General features: G+C 35.2%; 3 protein-coding genes across 7 annotated transcripts; 2 read left to right on the top strand and 1 right to left on the bottom strand.

Moving 5' to 3' along the window:
* Window positions 1-2,264: 2,264 nt before the first annotated feature.
* LOC105677387 (facilitated trehalose transporter Tret1) lies at window positions 2,265-10,858 on the bottom strand. Of its 2 annotated transcripts, XM_012375985.2 has the most exons (3): window positions 10,773-10,858; window positions 10,144-10,655; window positions 2,265-4,220 (listed from the first exon to the last, which is right to left on the bottom strand). In XM_012375985.2, the coding sequence occupies exon 3, from the start codon at window positions 4,173-4,175 to the stop codon at window positions 2,763-2,765; it is 1,413 nt and encodes a 470-aa protein (XP_012231408.1). In that variant the 5' UTR covers window positions 4,176-4,220; window positions 10,144-10,655; window positions 10,773-10,858; the 3' UTR covers window positions 2,265-2,762. The 2 variants fall into 2 exon arrangements, with proteins under 2 accessions (XP_012231408.1, XP_012231406.1); XM_012375983.2 differs by lacking the exons at window positions 10,144-10,655; window positions 10,773-10,858 and adding an exon at window positions 4,617-4,935.
* A 1,346-nt stretch (window positions 10,859-12,204) lies between these two features.
* Window positions 12,205-14,056, top strand: LOC105677398 (spindle and kinetochore-associated protein 1-like). Of its 4 annotated transcripts, XM_067348885.1 has the most exons (6): window positions 12,205-12,524; window positions 12,611-12,725; window positions 12,818-12,939; window positions 13,022-13,562; window positions 13,662-13,850; window positions 13,902-14,056. In XM_067348885.1, exons 2-5 carry the CDS (start codon window positions 12,623-12,625, stop codon window positions 13,817-13,819), a joined length of 924 nt encoding a protein of 307 aa, XP_067204986.1. In that variant the 5' UTR covers window positions 12,205-12,524; window positions 12,611-12,622; the 3' UTR covers window positions 13,820-13,850; window positions 13,902-14,056. The 4 variants fall into 4 exon arrangements, with proteins under 4 accessions (XP_067204986.1, XP_012231422.1, XP_012231421.1 ...); XM_012375999.2 differs by having other exon boundaries at window positions 12,212-12,496; window positions 12,586-12,725; window positions 13,662-14,056; XM_012375998.2 differs by having other exon boundaries at window positions 12,212-12,524; window positions 13,662-14,056.
* An 11-nt stretch (window positions 14,057-14,067) lies between these two features.
* LOC105677386 (zinc finger protein 665-like) lies at window positions 14,068-17,681 on the top strand. Its single transcript, XM_012375982.2, has 3 exons — window positions 14,068-14,281; window positions 15,177-15,452; window positions 15,534-17,681. The coding sequence occupies exons 2-3, from the start codon at window positions 15,186-15,188 to the stop codon at window positions 17,439-17,441; spliced, it is 2,175 nt and encodes a 724-aa protein (XP_012231405.1). The 5' UTR covers window positions 14,068-14,281; window positions 15,177-15,185; the 3' UTR covers window positions 17,442-17,681.
* The last annotated feature ends 167 nt before the right edge of the window (window positions 17,682-17,848 follow it).

Below are 17,848 nucleotides of genomic sequence, written 5' to 3'. Positions count from 1 at the left end.
GTATTCAGAATGTGATTTGTGTACTAATCAATCTATGAGATATTGTGGCATTCCACGAATAATTAATACGATATTGCAAATGAAAAATCAGTGAGAATTGAGCATAATACGCGATTTTAAATGTATCAATCAACGTTAACTGATACAGCACTGTTTTATTTAATTATTCATTTATGTTAATGTAAGTTAACATAAAAAATAATAAAAACTTACTTAATATAAATTTATGTTAATCAAGAAACGTGTCTCGCGCCAAGTATAAATTTACCCGAATATTGCAAAAACGCCGCGCCTAGCGATTCCAGCTGCTTCTCAATCTATCCCCTTTAGTTGCCGCTGTCTGTACGTTGTTACAATTCTCCCTCTTCTCTTTTCCTCCAAATCCCGAGTGTGTGCGTACTATGTTTTAAATGCAGAATGCGTAACATAGTGCAGCCGAAGGAATCTATCTTTGAAGCATGTTGTATGCGTAGGTGCACGGGCTGCAGTCATTTGGCCAGTCTATTACTAGCTATCACATGTAGGATGCATGTAATGCTTTAAGTTGCAATCACGCCACCGTGAGTGTTAGAAGAGCGCCGATTTTAGCACGTCACATTGTAATTTGGGAAACAAAGAGCGTCGCCGCGAATTTGGCTCTGCGAACCATGTTCCGGATATAACCAGAAAGATATCGCCATGGAATCCTCTTTCAATGACTTCTTATCCTACAACCAAAATCTTTGATCAAAATCGAAAACACATTCAACAATATCAATATTTTGATACTGACGTTATCACTGAATATCTTTATTTATTTTTCTTTCTAGATAAAAGGTTAGGTTAGGTTAGGTTTTTGAAAAATATTCAAAAAAACGTATTTTATACAGTCGTGTTTTATACTAAAAAACTTTTAAATGATAATAAACTTTTTCATGATTGAAGAAACTAATATTTGATAGTTTTAAAATGAGAAATCGAAACGTATTTATATTTAAATTTCAATATTTAATGCAACTTTAAAAATACGAATGACTACTGTATGGCTTGTACATACATGTTGTACAATTTATATATATGCGGGGGCGTTGCAATATAGTATGCAATATACGCTTCAGCGTAGGGCGCAAAATTGTAATAAACGCCAATAATTTTTGAAGTGTGTAAAAACCACGTAGTGGCGTGGCGATGATAGCAGGAATTCTAGAAACATATTTTTTTTTTTTTTTTTGCTTCGCGCTTGGGGCGCCCGACCCTCTTCCAGCACTTAGGGGCACTTAAGATGGTTGCAACGCCCCCGTATATACAGGGTGATTCAAAATAACCTGATGTCCTTGCAATGCCATATTCTTGAACGAATTCTGAGACGATTTTTCCTTTTACAAAATTTTGTCCGAAGCTTAGTTTTCGAGTTATAATTGAAAATAGATAGCAACTTACGAGTTCGGTACAACGGGCAGGCAGGGACGCGCAACGTATAAGACTGTCAAGTGTTTACTATCGTCTCATGACACATTACACCGTCCCTGTCTGTCCGTTGTATCGGACTCGTAAGTAGCAAACTATTTTCAATTATAATTCGAAAACTAAGGCCGGTATTCATAGTCCGTTCTTATATTCAAGATCGTCTTAAGCACGAACTTATATTCGCTCTCTTCGTCAGACACAATCTATGTTTGACGAAGAGAGCGAATATAAGTCCGTGCTTAAGACGATTTTGAATATAAGAAGGGACTATGAATACCGCCCTAAGCTTCGGACAAAATTTTGTAAAAGGAAAAATCGTCTCAGAATTCGCTCAAGAATATGGCATTGCAAGGACATCAGGTTATTTTGAATCACCCTGTATGCATCAATAACAACGTATGTAAAAGGAAATTCTGTTGAATACTTACATGTTATTAAAGAACGATTCGAAATTCATTAAATATATGCATTATTTAGGCAACAAATTAAAAATTCAAAAATTTTGCGACTTCCAGCATTGCCATTGTAAAACAGAATTTATAATGATCTAACACTTGAAACATGAATGTGTAGACATCTATAAGAAAAAATGTGAAATGACTCGTAAAAAATCGATTGATAAAACAAACTTTTACAATTCTGACGATAGATAAAGTAGATTTCAGTAACATACCATTTATTTGCAATTTCAAAAATAAATTGCAATCCGAGATTAAATGTTCAACGACGTATTTGCAGTAAATAAAAATTAGTACATGTAATGACATATATATATATAGTATATATACAGCATATATGTACAGATAAGAGAATATAGGTTAACTTAAATAATAATCAATTTAATATAGACTTTATACAAGTTTACAAAAGATCAGTCTCAGTATATACATTAACAATCGACAGTATCATTAAGATACCGGTACTATTTTTAACTCTCGAACGGCTAAACAACTGATAATACTTGCAAAACTTCCATTTTTTTCAAAAGACTGTATTACAATCAACTCTTATATTACTGAAGCTCTTTCTTCAAAATGCGATACTAATACTTAATGATAAAAAAAACATAGTTTTTTGTCCTTAAGCCATGAACGATCTGGGTGAGAGTTAAAATAGTACTATGGCATAATAAAATGATACGAAAATATTTAACAGTATTACATTAATGGGATAAATACATTCTTACACTGTTATACTGAATCAGTGCAAAATTATCAGATTGCAATTCGTGCTTCGATTTAAAACGGTAATATCTATTAAAATGTGTATTAAAATATATACAGATTTATGTTTTTCTTCACGAAAAAAAAGTACTTTCAATCCTGATTCAGTTCCCTTTGTATCTGGTCGAGCGTTTTATTCTTAGTTTCTGGAACCAACAAATAAACGAAGATGGTGCCGACCACGCAGAATCCAGAGAATATCCAGAAAGTACCGTAACCATGCACAGCCGCAGTCATGTTGGTGTAAAACTTGGTGACAACAAAGGCTACAAGCCAGTTGAAGAGGCAGGCGCTGCTGCCGGCGATGCCCTTTACTTCCGGCGCGAAGATCTCTGGCATCATCATCCACGGGATTGGTCCAAAGCCTAAGGAAAACACAACGAGAAAGAGGCACAGCGGAATGAGTGCGAACCAGGTGATGTCATCGAAGGCGTTATTGTTCTCGATGCAGTAGAAATAAACTCCGAGGATCAGAGTCGTCAGGAACATGATAGAGATCGATGCCAGTAGCAACAACCTCCTGCCGAGCTTGTCGACGAAAAGGGAACCAAAGAAGACCGATATCACTTGCACCACTCCCACAATGATGGTGGCCACGTCGGGCGGGATGGCGTTTCCAGCTTGCGTGAAGATATCCGAGGAGTAAAATATGATAGCGTTCACACCACTCATTTGTTGGAAGAGCATGAGTCCGAAAGCGATCACCAGGCCTTTCTTAGCAGCGCGGGTTTTAATTGCGTCCATGAAAGACACATTGTTACGACTGGCGTTATCGAGCGCTTCGCGTTCCATCTGCAACTCGGTCTCTACATCATAATGATTGCCGCGAAGTCTAATCCAGCTCTTCCTAGCAGCCTCCTCGTCGCCCTTCTTCAAATGGTAGATCGGCGTCTCCGGCATAAAGAAGAATACTCCAAAAAAGATCAATGGCACAATTCCCGAGATGATCGACAAGATCTTCATGTTGTGTATGGCCCATCCGAGAAAATACGAGAGCAGGATACCCACGGTCAGCATCAACTGGAAGTATGAGCCGAGTGTACCACGAATTTCGCTCTCGGCTATCTCCGATGTGTAGAGAGGCGCAGCCACGCAAAAGGCTCCTGCGCTGAGGCCAGTAATGAATCTACCGAAGAAGAACATGAGAACCGAGTTGGAAAAAATAATAAGTAACCAACCAACACTGAACGGAACCACCATGAGCAACATGGCGTATTTTCTGCCAATCTTGTCTGCTAGTATACCGATGGGTATGCATATCGCGCCCGCTCCGAGAGTGGAGAGCGAGCCCACCCAGGAGAACTCCTCTGCAGTGGTGTGTATTCCATAGTCTGCTATTAGATTTACGCCATCCTTACCAGCTGGTGATGTCCAACCAAGCACCATACCGGCAGCAACAGCACCGAGAGTCGCTGCTATACATGCCAGATACTGTGGTAACCTCTTGGCTTTCACAATTGAGCCATTGGAGACCAAGGTCTGCTGTGAGATGCCAACTTTGTCCATGCTGTCTTGTTGCCCACTCGCTGACAAAAGTGGTGTTCTCTCGTCCTGAAAAAAAATTAACTACTGTTAAAATAAGCTCTATACACATGAGCTGTTATATGATTCAGTAACAAAATCATAGTATCTTTCATAGTGTTGATTAAATTTGTTAAATAAATAAATATATCTTTAGAAGCATCTTGATCTTTTATATAAAACTGGAAGGATAGAAATCCCTTTTTTCTGTCTAAATGTTTCCTACAATTTGCTGTGTTTTTAAAATAATGACAATGACAAGATAATAAAAATTTGAAAAATAAAATTGTGATAATGATATAAAATAATAAAAATGGAATCAAGAATTTAAACAATTTGTCACATCATTATTAGCATCACGTGAGTGACAAAAGAACACTAAACAAAGAATGCTGAAAGGACATATAATGATATAGAATTACGTACGTTCGAACATGTTGGTGCCGTATTTTCGGCCTCCCATGTACAATTCGTCATCATTTTGATGGATATTTTAGCTCACAGAACGAATTCTCACATAAAACGTATCAAATTCCACATTTACAGAACGATTGACGTGTCGCGTGACAGTTAGGCGAATATTAACGGACATGTGCATGTCAATGCGAATTCACTGTGTTGTTTATCTTGCTTCGCGGTTTGTGTTGATACATGATATGTACTGCGGTATAAAAAACGATACGATAAGCTGCTAGAAATCGCGCTTGACATCTATTGGCGAAAATACAAAATCAGTTTCGAACTGCAGCGGTAAAAGCAGAAAATACCGATCGCGCGCGCGCGCGCGCGCGATAACCGTTCTATATATTTCTTTATTTTCTATAAAACTTTTAACATTATAGAAATAATATCTTAATTGCATAAATAAAGTCGTCTTGAATCTTGAATTATTTCGTCTTTTATTGTCTTTTGAATTATGTTTAAAATATGCGTCATTGAAAAATGACTTACTAGCGTGTAGCATTCCTCGCTTCTGTTGTACTTCCAGCTTTTGTTTCTTTTTTCATGTTAATGTTACATACATAATTCAATACTATCAGTATTTTCCTCAATTTTGCAATCTACGCAGCAAAATTCTTTTGTGCTAAATGCTACGGTATGATCACTGTTTGATATATCTAGATTTTCTTGCGCATATGTAAATGTAAGACTGCATGTTCTTATCTGCAACGGAAAGCCGCATTTAAGATTATGCATAATCATAAATAAGTTACAGGTGAACTTGAAATGAGCGTTTACAAAGCATGATAAGACATACGAGGCTACACAAAAAAATTATAATCTTAAATAAAAAAAGTCTTAACTCTTAGACACAATAGGCAGTTCCAAATTTTTAATTCTACATTTTCGCATCAGTTAATTCTTCTTAATTAATTAACATATCATTTCTAATACTTAGACGCACTTTATGAAACCTATAAAATTCGCGATAGATTTCAAAATAAAATTTTATTTTTATCTTTATGTGCTGTGCAATAATGAACTGGAAGCATTTGAAAAATTAGAGTACGTACACATACAGCGATATGTATTCTTCCAAAGTTCTTTGTTATATAAGATTCTATATCGATTTCTCTATTCTTTATTGCGAGTTGCACATCGTTAAAAATTGGATTTCAAGCGAACTTTATATTATACTTGTAGCTAATATTTACAAAAGATTTTACAATTTAACGTCAAGCAATTCTCTGAATTAAAAAAATCATCATTGCGTCATATATATGATGTGTAATATAACACATATAATCGTGATTTTCTGACTTTGATATGTAGTTATCTCTATCATATCGCTAGATTATCACAATCTAATACATCACATGCGGCTACTATCACGCGAAATTCAAGATATAGAAGCGAAATTTCAAGTATTTCCAACCTTCGCATTTCGGTATATGCTACTTAGTTGTTCAACCAACATGAGATAGCAGATAACTGATAGTATAATATTACATCGTTCACTTCATGTTAACCAAATTTTTACTGATAAATGAACAAATTGGCGTAAATTATTGATACTATCTGCTGTATCTGAAAAAATACAGTATAGCCGTATTACAAATTCATATTCTTTATTAAAGCTTAACTCAAGCGACGTGATTTTGATTTACACATTGCTACGATTGTGACACGTGTAAAGAGCGCAATTCTGACAATACCTCATTTATTGTACACATGAGATTACGTGATAACGCGTCGAAGAAAACGATTACACATTATAGAAAAATGCAGAAGACGACTGTAAAAAATACCGTAACACTTGTGTGATGCGTAATAAAAGAAAAATAATTTAGATAAAAGTGAAAATGCTGGATAAGAGATTGCAGAATGCAAGAGAAGTTGTTTCTTGCTGTTAAAAAAAAAAAGCACGTGAATTTTATCGTTCTTATCTACAGATAGCTATTTTATATTAATATTAGTTGACATTTTAAAGTAACATGGAAAAGTCTCAGTTTTATTTCATTTTTCAATTCTTTTCGCTTTATCTTAACTTTTGATAAAATCAAAATCATCTTATTACTTATGTCACACATTTCGCAGTTTTGCGATACTTGTGAGCTAGCAGTAAAAGAGGTATCGAAAAAAAATTTCGTTCAATTATAGCTGCAGCGTGGAAGCTGCGGCGAAAAGAATCAGCATTTGCATACGTGACATTTCAGATGGCGAATGATAACAGAGCAGAAGAGACAAATTTTTCTGTTATTGCTCCGGTACTCCGATAACAATAAGGATTACGTAAACTGTACGCGACGCAATCGGTTAGTGCACACCAACTAGCAGTACATGTTGCGACCCATACATATACATAAAAATTTTCTTTAGCCCATCAAAAGTTCAGACAAGAAATTTTATAGAATAAGTATAAAAAATGCTCCGCAATTCTAAATAATAATTCCAAAATATAAGTGTAAAATTATTCAACAAGATAAGATAAAATTACACACGCGTAATGTGATATCTCATTATTTGATATTATCAATGAAGACTTTATTTTTGATAGCATCTCTCGTAACGTGACGTTAATAATATTTATAAGATTTATTGCACTTTTCCATTTCCTATAACACGGTCGTTTCTCGATGTATATAGCTCATGTGTCATTTCGTTATCTAAAATCGCGAACCTTCACCTTCGCGCCGGCAGCACAATTTGCAGTACTGCAGCGCGATTAATCTCCATTCGAATAATTCCTTTTTTATCAGCACCGTCGCTTTCCAAGTTACAATTTTACAGGCCATCAAATTTACGATTAATATATCATAGTTCACGCATCATCCGATAACACCAATCGAAATGCTTGCACGATCGAAATGCGCATTACTTGCGATATTTGCCGAACGCAAATGCGACACATACGAAATTTTTGATCGTAAGTGGAATTTTTCTCGTAGTTGCGATTAGATTATTCCATCACGATTATCTCATAATTATGCCGTGTCAATATTTTCCCATAATACTATTCTTCAATTTATCGAAAGTGTTTGGTTTGTTTCCTTATCTAAAACTGCCTGGCTGTCAAAACTGGGTAAATATTGTCAAAGTCGAGCCCCTTCATTGACATATGGTTATCATTCTACATCGATAACTCCTATAATTCCTTTTTAGGCATTAACAAATTTGGAATGAATGCGAAGCGCAGAGCGGAGCGGAGCGGAGCGGAGCTTCTAGTACAAACACTTGCATCTACAAATGAGATTGCCGCAAACGTGTTATCTCGTGAATGCTGTAACGATATCAGCACGATATCAGCCAAGTGCCAAGGGTTAAATTTGAAGCGTCGATGAGATTAAACACGATGAGATTAAACACGAATCCCGAGGTATTAACAAACTTTACTGCCACAATTTCTGACCACGTCCACTTAATCAGTGCAATGAAGAACGCAGATTAACTGTAAGAAAAACGATTACGCCTGCGATACGAGTATCCCCGATGTGGCACTTTAACTAAACTCGCGATAATAAATATCGTTATTTAAAAAAAAAAAAAAATTTCGTAGCCGATTTGTCATACAGATAACGCGTAGATCACTTAAGAAATCTAAACAAACAGGATATGTGATATAATCAAACCGTGAATTCTGCTAAATTAATTCAAAGTAATAAATCAATTAACAGAATATAATATATACGCAAGAAAACGTGATATGTGAGTGTTTTTTTTCGTTATATAGTTTAATTTGTTTGTATGTGAACATTTTCGAAGCTTATCCATCAAAGTGCATTCACGTACTCCTTATCTTGTCTTGCTAAAATGTGAATAACGCGCGATATCGCGTGGTACATGTAGATTTTTCGTGAATATCCGATTACATCCACATTTTCTATTCGACGAATTTTTCAAAATGCTTGAGCTGTTATAAAAAAATCGTTAAATCTATATTATGATATTAATGTGCATTTTGCAACTTGAAATTATATCATTTATAAATAAATGTAGGTTAATTAAATACGACTGCGACAATGCTTGATATATAAAAATGTGAACATTGTTGAAACAGTCTTCAAGCGACAGATTTTCACACACAACTCATATATGTGTTTAAATTTATTATATCACTTCAAAACTTAAAAATTCTTTTCACATTACTAAAGACACATTTTATCAAGAAAGAAGAAGTGTGCACACACAACACAGTAGATCATTAAAAGTTTACCAAAGGTAAAGTAAAAACGGAACGACATAATTCTTGCTTGTTTAAACAGATATTTCACCGCTTAAAGTTCATCAATTATGCAAAAATGATTTGTATAACGCACTGCGGTTTCTTATGTAACTAAACGCGTGTGGTCTCGAGGTCCTCATTCAATAATTTTCGTTTCACCATAATTTTCCGTTCGTCGAAATGACGCTGTAGCTCCAAAAGTGCAAAATTATACAGCGAAATCGCGAGTAATTAGTCGAACATAATGTAAATATAACAGTTTGACTTTAAGTTCACAGATTTTCCTTTTTATTTCGTATTTCATAACTGCAATAGCACTCAAATCGAAAGCTCTTGATAAGAATTTGGTATCACACATCAAAGATATTTGCCATCGAGTTGCAAAATCCCGGAAGTGTCGATTAAACGTTACACACTCTTTTAAGTATTTAGCGTGAAAAATGATAAATTTTGAGAAACGATAAACTGCCTTTCCTGTTTCTTTTTCGTTAATCGATTCCATATATTAAACCGCAAAATGTCGCAAGAAAATGTGCTGATTAATCTTCAATGCAAATATATTCAATATACTTGTTGATTTTTAATGAGATCAGTATTACACAATTAAATATGACAAATCGCGCACATTTGTGCGCAAAATAAGCTTGCAAAACATGAAAAATTCATGCAAAGTACAAGAGTAACATAATAAAGAGTTTACAAGCATGCACATTGCTAACAACGTAACGCTAGATTTTAAATGTTATTTTTAAATTGAAGCGACATTGTGCATAGTGAAAACAAAACGCGCAGTGAGCTCGCACCGACGCAGACATTTTTCGTGAAAATACATGAAATAAACATTGCCGCTACTTTATTTTTAAACTACAGTATTAATAAGTCATTTGGCGAACGCTTACACGCGCGTTTATATAATTCACATTGATACACGCGTTCTTCAAACATTGCACGAAAGCTCGCGGTTTGTTGTTTAAAACACGCACAAAAATTATAAAATTAATTTAATTAAGTAACCGGAGTTATATAACACTTTTCCAATTTCCAAAAAAATTTTAATGTCAATCCAAATATTGACGGTGTTCAAGAAAGAAAATAAAAATGAAACGGCACATCTTGTGCTTTTTTTTATTTAAAATATATTACATTTGTCTATAAAAAAATAAGATAAAATAAAATTAAAAAAAAAAAAAATAAAATTCAGCTAAAAATAAATGTAATCTTTTACGCGAAAATCACACATCACGTCGCCGAGTATTAATTTGACAATTAATTAAAAAAATTATTACATACCAAAATCTTTTCCTCTGTGAAACCTCTGTGATCACCTTCCTCGATGTCTTTGCCGAGGCAATATCGACGTTCAGGAAACGACTGCTACACAAACAGAGTCAAGCCGCAGTGACCACCGTGTGTCGTGGCGCGTACGATGGCTTACGATGGAATATGTAATGCTCGTCGCCAGAGAGACCCGCGACACTAATCATTCGCGCCGGCAAGAATTCAATTCTTATCAGTTGACATGCAGTATGCCGAAGATACGTACGTCTACATACACGTGTCTTGATTTAATCGACACGATTGTTTGCGTCGACGCCACGCAAATAAATTCCTTACTTGCGAAATAGTTTTTCGCAATGTAATTCTACTGCACCTTTCCTGTTCCGCCCGCAAAACCATTATCTGTCCGATGATCGTAATTGGCATTTTTGCGCGTCGAATCCTGTCCTGCTTGGCGCGCGATAATTGTCCATAATGGCACGAAATTGTCATGTTGGCAATTTGCGACGGAATAAGCGGCATCGCTGAAAATTAATACGCGGAATTATTGTTCTGCTCAGATCGCTAGACTAACTCGTGTCTAGCGTTTCGCGAAGTTACAGAATATCCGGTCTTCAAGAATTTTGCGCAACGCTTCGTACCTTCAAAACAAGAGCGCCACGCTCGCAGCATCACGTTCGAAACCATAAAAATTTGTGCCTTAGAGATAAATGAAGCCTCTATCGTTCCACCTGCAATGTTTATCTACGTTATCATAAAGTTCAAATATATCAAAAAAGATCAAGTTCTTTTCCATTCCAAATATGATATTCCATTCTGAATCATGATAAAACATTTGGCGGGAAACCGGCCGTAATATTATAAGTGTTACAAGACACAGTCTTTGTTGTCTTGTTTTCTGATCACGTGCTACGCTGCATCAGCGGATATTTAGCCGCAAAACCTTAAAGAATGTAAAATAAAGAATCTTGCACAATGTGCATGAATCCCACATCTCTAGAGTCAAGCCGCGTTAAAGTGTCTGTGTGTAAAACTAAACACACACGCAACCTGCGTATGAGGAAATTTGTCCTATCCGCATTAAATGAAATTGATATTAGAAATTTAAGTTTGTCAGAAAAAATACATTATCTCCCCTACTAATGCAACCTTTTTTTTACATATTGTATAACAATTCTGATTTATTTGTATTACACTTCTAGATAACGCAAGATCTTAGAATGCTCTTCATCGTTACCAGGCAGTGATTAGTACTTTTTTTTATCTATTTGTTGTAGCATGATTCACAGTTTGTAGTTTGTAGATCAGTTTTAATTTCTTATACAAAATGCAATAGGAATAACTGATAAGCGACTGTTGGCTTCTATTCTTCCTATCTTATTTTTTCGAGAAACCCAGATGCAAGTAAATGTCAGTGATAATTGCTAAAAACGCAAACAAGATGCATAAATTATCAAGAACACTTGTGGCTTTACTTGGGCAAATCAATATTGAATGGATGTAATCATATAATGATATCAACTCCGTCTCTTGGCCTTGATTTTTAATTTAATCGCGATATGTATCTGATTTTTTCGCTGTAAACATCAGTAAATGATAATTGGCGACTACGAGGTCACTGTATTACGAATTTATGTTATTGATGACATTGTCGTAAATATTGAATTTCTTTTTTATTGCATAATCGCTTCAGTTTAATTTTATACTTTAACGCGTTTCTGAATCTTACTTTCACAGGCAATGATTCTTGATAATTCCAAATAATCACCATGATTTAACCGCCACGAAGGAAGACAAATTAATCCTAAAATTTGTCAATATTAAGTATATTGTTAGTAGTTGCCTAGAAAAGTTACGTGTGCATGTGTGGAAAACTTTTGGCAACATTTGGTAATTGTAGGTTACCTCAAAAACTCCCTAAAAGTCCCACTTTTATTGACCAATTACTAGGTTTGTTTGCGTCGCAGTTCCCAACATGTTCCTATAGTATTACGTCACGTACACTATAGATTGAGGCGTATTGAAGCGAGTATATTGGGACATTGCGACGCGACCAAATCTACCGTGTTCATGAAGAATCAGCCTTAAATGCATCTGTTAATGAATTTTAGAACGCAGCTTATTTAGTTGAAGGCGTTGGAGGGAAACAAATCTAACCTAACCTAACCACTTTGACAGAAGTCAACAGAAATTCAAATTTAAAGCTTAAACATGGGTAAACGTTTTTTTACCATTCTGTGATCATACTCTTCAGTAAAATATAAAGAAAAACATTAAGAAAGGAGCAATAATAATACGGCAATCAAAACAGCTTCCTCTGAATGATATATTTTTGAAAACCAATAACGAATCAGTTATTGAAAATGTATGTACATCTTTATGACTTATACATTGTAAGCATAACGGATTATTACATTTATTTACAATTATTACATTTTGTTATACAATATGTAGGTTTAATTTCGTATTATTTACACAGTGAACTGAAAATATGTCTGTGTACAAGAAGGATAATAAGGATGATCTGGAAGAGATAATTGATGAACAATGCAAGAGAATGCTTGAGCTTCGTATAGTCACAGAATTGATAAAAAGTATATTGTTATCGCGTTATTTATCGTTGTTTTATATTATAAAGTCTCAACAATATGGGAGAATTGTAAAAATAATATTTTATCTCTTATAGGTAAACACAACATAAAAGATGAACTACAGACAATACATCAAAAAATGTTGCAGAAGTCAAATGATGTTGAGAACTTGAGAAAAGATTTGGATAGAATAAAAGCGCAGAATGTTTATCTTAAAGTAAGTTTAAAAAATTATATATTCACAATTTTATTATTAATAGAGAATTGAAGACAAATTAGGATCGATTATGTTCATATAGGAATTATGTTCGCTAACTGCAGCTTTGGATAAAAAAATCGTAGACGAAGAAGCGTATGTTCCATCAGAGCTTTTACAAGCCTATCAAGATGTTAATAAAAAGTCTCATTTGTCTGCTGTTAAAAGTTCTTCTCAAAAGGCTCAAACTATATTTTTTCCTGCTAGATCAGACTCCAATGTAAATTCAGCTCATTTAGCTCATCAGTTGATTGAGCTAAAGACACCTAGCTACTATAACAGTAACGTTGCAAAGCAGTCAATGGTGAAAGACTGTAAAAGAACACTTTTCCAATCAGAAAGTGACATGGAAGTGTGTCCCACAATACCATTGATCACTATTGAGGAATTTAATAAACTGCCTAAATACATGATTGGGAGACAAACTCTAGAGACAATTAATAGTTTGATAAATACTATAAATCAAACACTAATTGCGAAGTACACAATCTTATCATTAGGAAAGGCTGGTGCCCAAAAGAAGGGCGAAATCAATCTGTATCTGCAGTACAAAAAGCAGGAGTTTGATATTGAGGAACAAAAGGGTAAATTCTTGGCTTTGACAATTTTTAGTAATACATTGAACTCCATAATATAAGAACTATATATGTATATTTTTTACATTAATACAATTTTTATTTCAGGATATCTTTATTTTTTCACAGCTGAAGATTATTATAGGCAAACAAAAACAAAGATCGATAAGACCAAATTAAACTTGATAACAGCATTGCGCCATTGCAAACGCTTACGTGAATACAGAATAAAAAATGAATTGAGATATGTTATAATGTCAAATTAGTTAACAATTTCTTTATTAATAATATATAACTATTTACAAATGTCAAATTAGTTAACAATTTCTTTATTAATAATATATAACTTTTTATAAAATGTGTACAATTTCACAATTAATTATATGAGTTGACTAATATAAATAATTCAACAATTATTAAATTCAATTTCAAAGAATTGTATATATATAATGAATTATATATTTTTTACATTTATAAATAAAGATTTTTGCATTTAACTAAAAGTGTATATAATTTTCATATTTGCTTTTCTCTTTACATTAATGTTAGAAACAAATTAGAAACAATAAGTGGTATTTCAATTGTTTCTAGTTACCTAACCAATCTGTTTCAATCTATTTATGCATCATTGAAGAAGCTGAATCGTGGTAGCAAGAGAAATCACTTTCAAGAATATTGAGTTTGCCATGAAAGAATATTTGAATATTTATGTTCTTTTCAAGGAAAAGGTAATCTACTCCATTTTCTTATTGCAACTTTTCAAGTATCTTCCAAGTATATACAGTGTTTAAAACAAATTGAATATGTCCATTTATTTTATTACAAGTTAAATACATTTGTAAAAGTTATAAAATTTTTTCACACGATTTTTTTAGTAATAATTTATTTTTTTTGTACAGTTCATTTATAAATAAAAAATAATTGATTGATAGATATATTATAGATTGATAGAACAGACGTTTTTGTCTTTATTAGGCCCTCTTCAGTGTGAAACAAATTACAAAACAACATACAAAATATAAAATTCATAATTCCTGACAAATCATATGCATTTTATAATCAAATAATAAGACATTTAGTAAAACGCAGGAAAATTACAAAACAAAGTTTAATTATCGTTAATCATTACAACTGATTATGCCGCACGCAATGTAAAAATATAATTATTAATCTTGAGAGTTAAAATTCGCAACATGTGTAAATTGTTGAAAGAGTAGAAAAGATTCTATCTTAATAAGAGTTTTATAAATTTGTAATCCCGAGTGAATCATTTTAAAACACTGAAATAAAATTAAAACCCGATATTGTAATCTACATGATATTAAATTAATATAACATAAAACCCATTTCCAAGGAATTTATATCAATGGCAAGAGGTTTTGATCTTAGATTAGCTTTCTTGATTCTCAATAATCTTAGAGAATTTATAAAAACAGGAAAAGATCAATTAGATTCTCTACATCATTGTGGAGTAGTCTACAAGATCTCATGTCAGTCTGCGTTTATTTATGTAATTTTTTGTATATATGTTTATAATACATGTTTTGCACGTACATCTAGCGTTAACTCCTTTGCTCTTTCATTATTATAACTGCTTATAATTATGTTTTGAATCATTTGCAGCGATAAAACATGCTGGAGGCAGAATCAATAAGCACACTAAGCGATCATGAAGATAATATTGACGATTTAGAGGGCTCTATGGTATGGTCTCAAGAGGAGCCACTTTCTTCCAACGAAATACTAGAGTTACCAGCTTCAGAGAATCAGAGAGAAAATATCTTGGCTGCTTTTTGCCGATTATGTGCTGGTCAAACTAACAATCCAATATATATTTATTCCGAACTCGGAGAGTCGATGAAGCTGGCGGATAAAATAAATACATGCCTAAGTGTGAAGGTATTCATAAAATCTCGTTAAAATTAATTTGTATATAAATATCTGAACCATGCACTACGATGTTTTATGAATTTGTTGCAGATTAAAAAGACGGATCCATTACCGAAACAGCTCTGTTTGACGTGTGTCGAGAAAATAAACTGGAGCAACGAGTTTGATACACAATGCATTAAAGCGGAAGAAACTTTAACGATAATGCTGAAGGAGAAACAGGCTTTCAATGTTTCGAATGAGAGTCAGATCTTGTCTGATCGACAGTCTTGTCCTTTATGTACAGAGGGCTACATGAATGTATGCGAGGATATGTTTCAAGATATGAAGGGCATTGAGTTATACGAGGAAGAAATAATTCTAGAAAGCAGCGACGAGGAGAATATACTTAATAATGCGAAGATCGACGAGGAAAGCGGGAGTCGTTCCATTATGCTGCAATGTCTGGGAGACAGGCAGAAGTACTTAAAATGCGGGGCGTGCATGAATCTCTATCACAACAAGGAGACTCTGGATAATCACAAGTGCAAACCTAGCGTGCAGGGCACGACAAAGCCGTACAAGTGTCTTCTGTGCGACACGACGTTCACCTTCGAGGAACGATTAAACTTCCACATGCAGTTTCACAAAGGCGCGAAGGCGTTGTATTGCGAAGTCTGCAACATCACGTTTGGCAAAGAGCTGAAATTATTCTATCATTACAAGAGATACCATTCTACAGATGTCAGCGTCTCGTGTCTGCAGTGCGGAAAGTTATTTGAGAGTCAGGAGGCGCTTCGGGTGCACGTTTGCGTCGACGGCAAGAATCGACCTCACATCTGCGAGGTGTGCAGCAAAGGCTTCTCCGACGGTTACACCCTGAAGCGTCACATTGTCACGCACCTGCCCGAGAAGCCCTACAAGTGCTCGCAGTGCTCGAAAAGCTTCACGCAGAAGTCAAGATTGAACAAGCACGTCGCGAGCCACTGCATCGTTATCGAGAGCAACCAGACGGTTTGGAAATGCATACAATGCGGAGAGGCGTTCATTTCTTGCGACGACGCCGATGTTCATTGTAAAGTCCACGACGAGAAGATAACGCTGATCGAGGAGCTGTCCACGTCAAAGCTGTATCATTGCGAATTCTGCAACAGTCACTTCACCGACGTGAATAATCTGAACGCTCACCAGGACCAGCATGTGATCGAGAGACCGTACACGTGTAACACATGCACGATCACCTACAAATCGTTCGCAGAAGCCGTTTTACATTGGAAGGAACACCCGCGGCTGTTCAAAGTTCTCGTCGTCTTCCTGTGCACCGTCTGCAATAAGGACATGAAGGAGTTATCCCTGCTGTACAAACACAAGCAGAAGAGACACGATCACGCACTCAGACCGTCCGAGTCGGGTGATGCGAAGTTCATCTGCGAGCTCTGCGGAAATATATTCGACACGAGTGAGGACATACAAAGCCACGGGCGAGATCAATGCTCCAAGTTCCCCTGCGACATTTGCGGCAATCTGTTGCCCACCGCGAACTCGCTCAACGCTCACAAGAGACGACACAACGGATTGAGGCCGTACGTTTGCAACATCTGCGGCAAGAGTTACACTCAGTCGAGTCACATGTGGACTCACAAAAGATTCCACATGGGCGTCAAGCCATATGCCTGCGAGTACTGCGATCAACGTTTCACGATAAAGCCGGATCTGGCGGATCACACTAGAAAGAAGCACACGAGGGAGAGACCGTTCAAGTGCGACGTGTGCAACAAGGCTTTCCTCACCGGCTCCGTGTTCTATCAGCACAGACTGATACACCGCGGCGATCGTAGGTATAAGTGCCATTACTGCGAGAAGGCCTTCACCAGAACGGAGGCTTTAAACAATCACATCAAAATACACACCGGGGAGAAGCCGCACGCCTGCGATGTCTGCGGCAGGCGCTTCAGGCAGAAAGGCGACATGAGAAAACACAGACGCACTCAACATAGTTCCAAGCAAGAGACAACTTGAAAGCTATCACATTGGATGTAAATCAATCTTTCATCGTTACACATTTCTATTTTAATTATTCTATTTTAATTAAGTTATATTCTGTACAAAATATATTTGTGCAAAATCGCACTGCATTGTGCAATAATTATTAAATCTATCTCTTTTAACGAATAATAAAATGCTTTAAAATATATTAAATAAGACAACACAAAATAAGAAAATGTATACAAATAATTAAATAAATATAATATATTTCGATACTATTGCAAATTATTTCCTAATTATAACTTATTTTTACCGTATTATTGTTTTATCTTTTTGTTAACATTTTTTTATCACAGAAACAAGTGTGCGTAGCCGTAAGAGTTTTATGTAACTCCGCGCGCAATTTTAAAGAATCGTGAACGACAGGTGCGCGCTGTTGA

This window comes from Linepithema humile, chromosome 2, assembly GCF_040581485.1.
Source record: "Linepithema humile isolate Giens D197 chromosome 2, Lhum_UNIL_v1.0, whole genome shotgun sequence".
Classification (NCBI taxonomy): Eukaryota; Metazoa; Arthropoda; class Insecta; order Hymenoptera; family Formicidae; genus Linepithema; species Linepithema humile.
Note: the sequence above shows the minus strand (reverse complement) of the source record. Positions and strands in the feature narration are given on the sequence as shown.

Coding starts and splice junctions, on each gene's coding strand:
- LOC105677387 (XM_012375983.2), bottom strand. CDS start 4,670: ATGATGACGAATTGTACATGGGAGGCCGAAAATACGGCACCAACATGT. Junction 4,221..4,616: donor CGGCACCAACATGTTCGAAC/GTACGTAATTCT, acceptor ATTTTTTTTCAG/GACGAGAGAACACCACTTTT.
- LOC105677398 (XM_067348885.1), top strand. CDS start 12,623: ATGTCTGTGTACAAGAAGGATAATAAGGATGATCTGGAAGAGATAATT. Junction 12,940..13,021: donor CGCAGAATGTTTATCTTAAA/GTAAGTTTAAAA, acceptor ATGTTCATATAG/GAATTATGTTCGCTAACTGC. Junction 13,563..13,661: donor TGATATTGAGGAACAAAAGG/GTAAATTCTTGG, acceptor TTTTTATTTCAG/GATATCTTTATTTTTTCACA.
- LOC105677386 (XM_012375982.2), top strand. CDS start 15,186: ATGCTGGAGGCAGAATCAATAAGCACACTAAGCGATCATGAAGATAAT. Junction 15,453..15,533: donor ATACATGCCTAAGTGTGAAG/GTATTCATAAAA, acceptor AATTTGTTGCAG/ATTAAAAAGACGGATCCATT.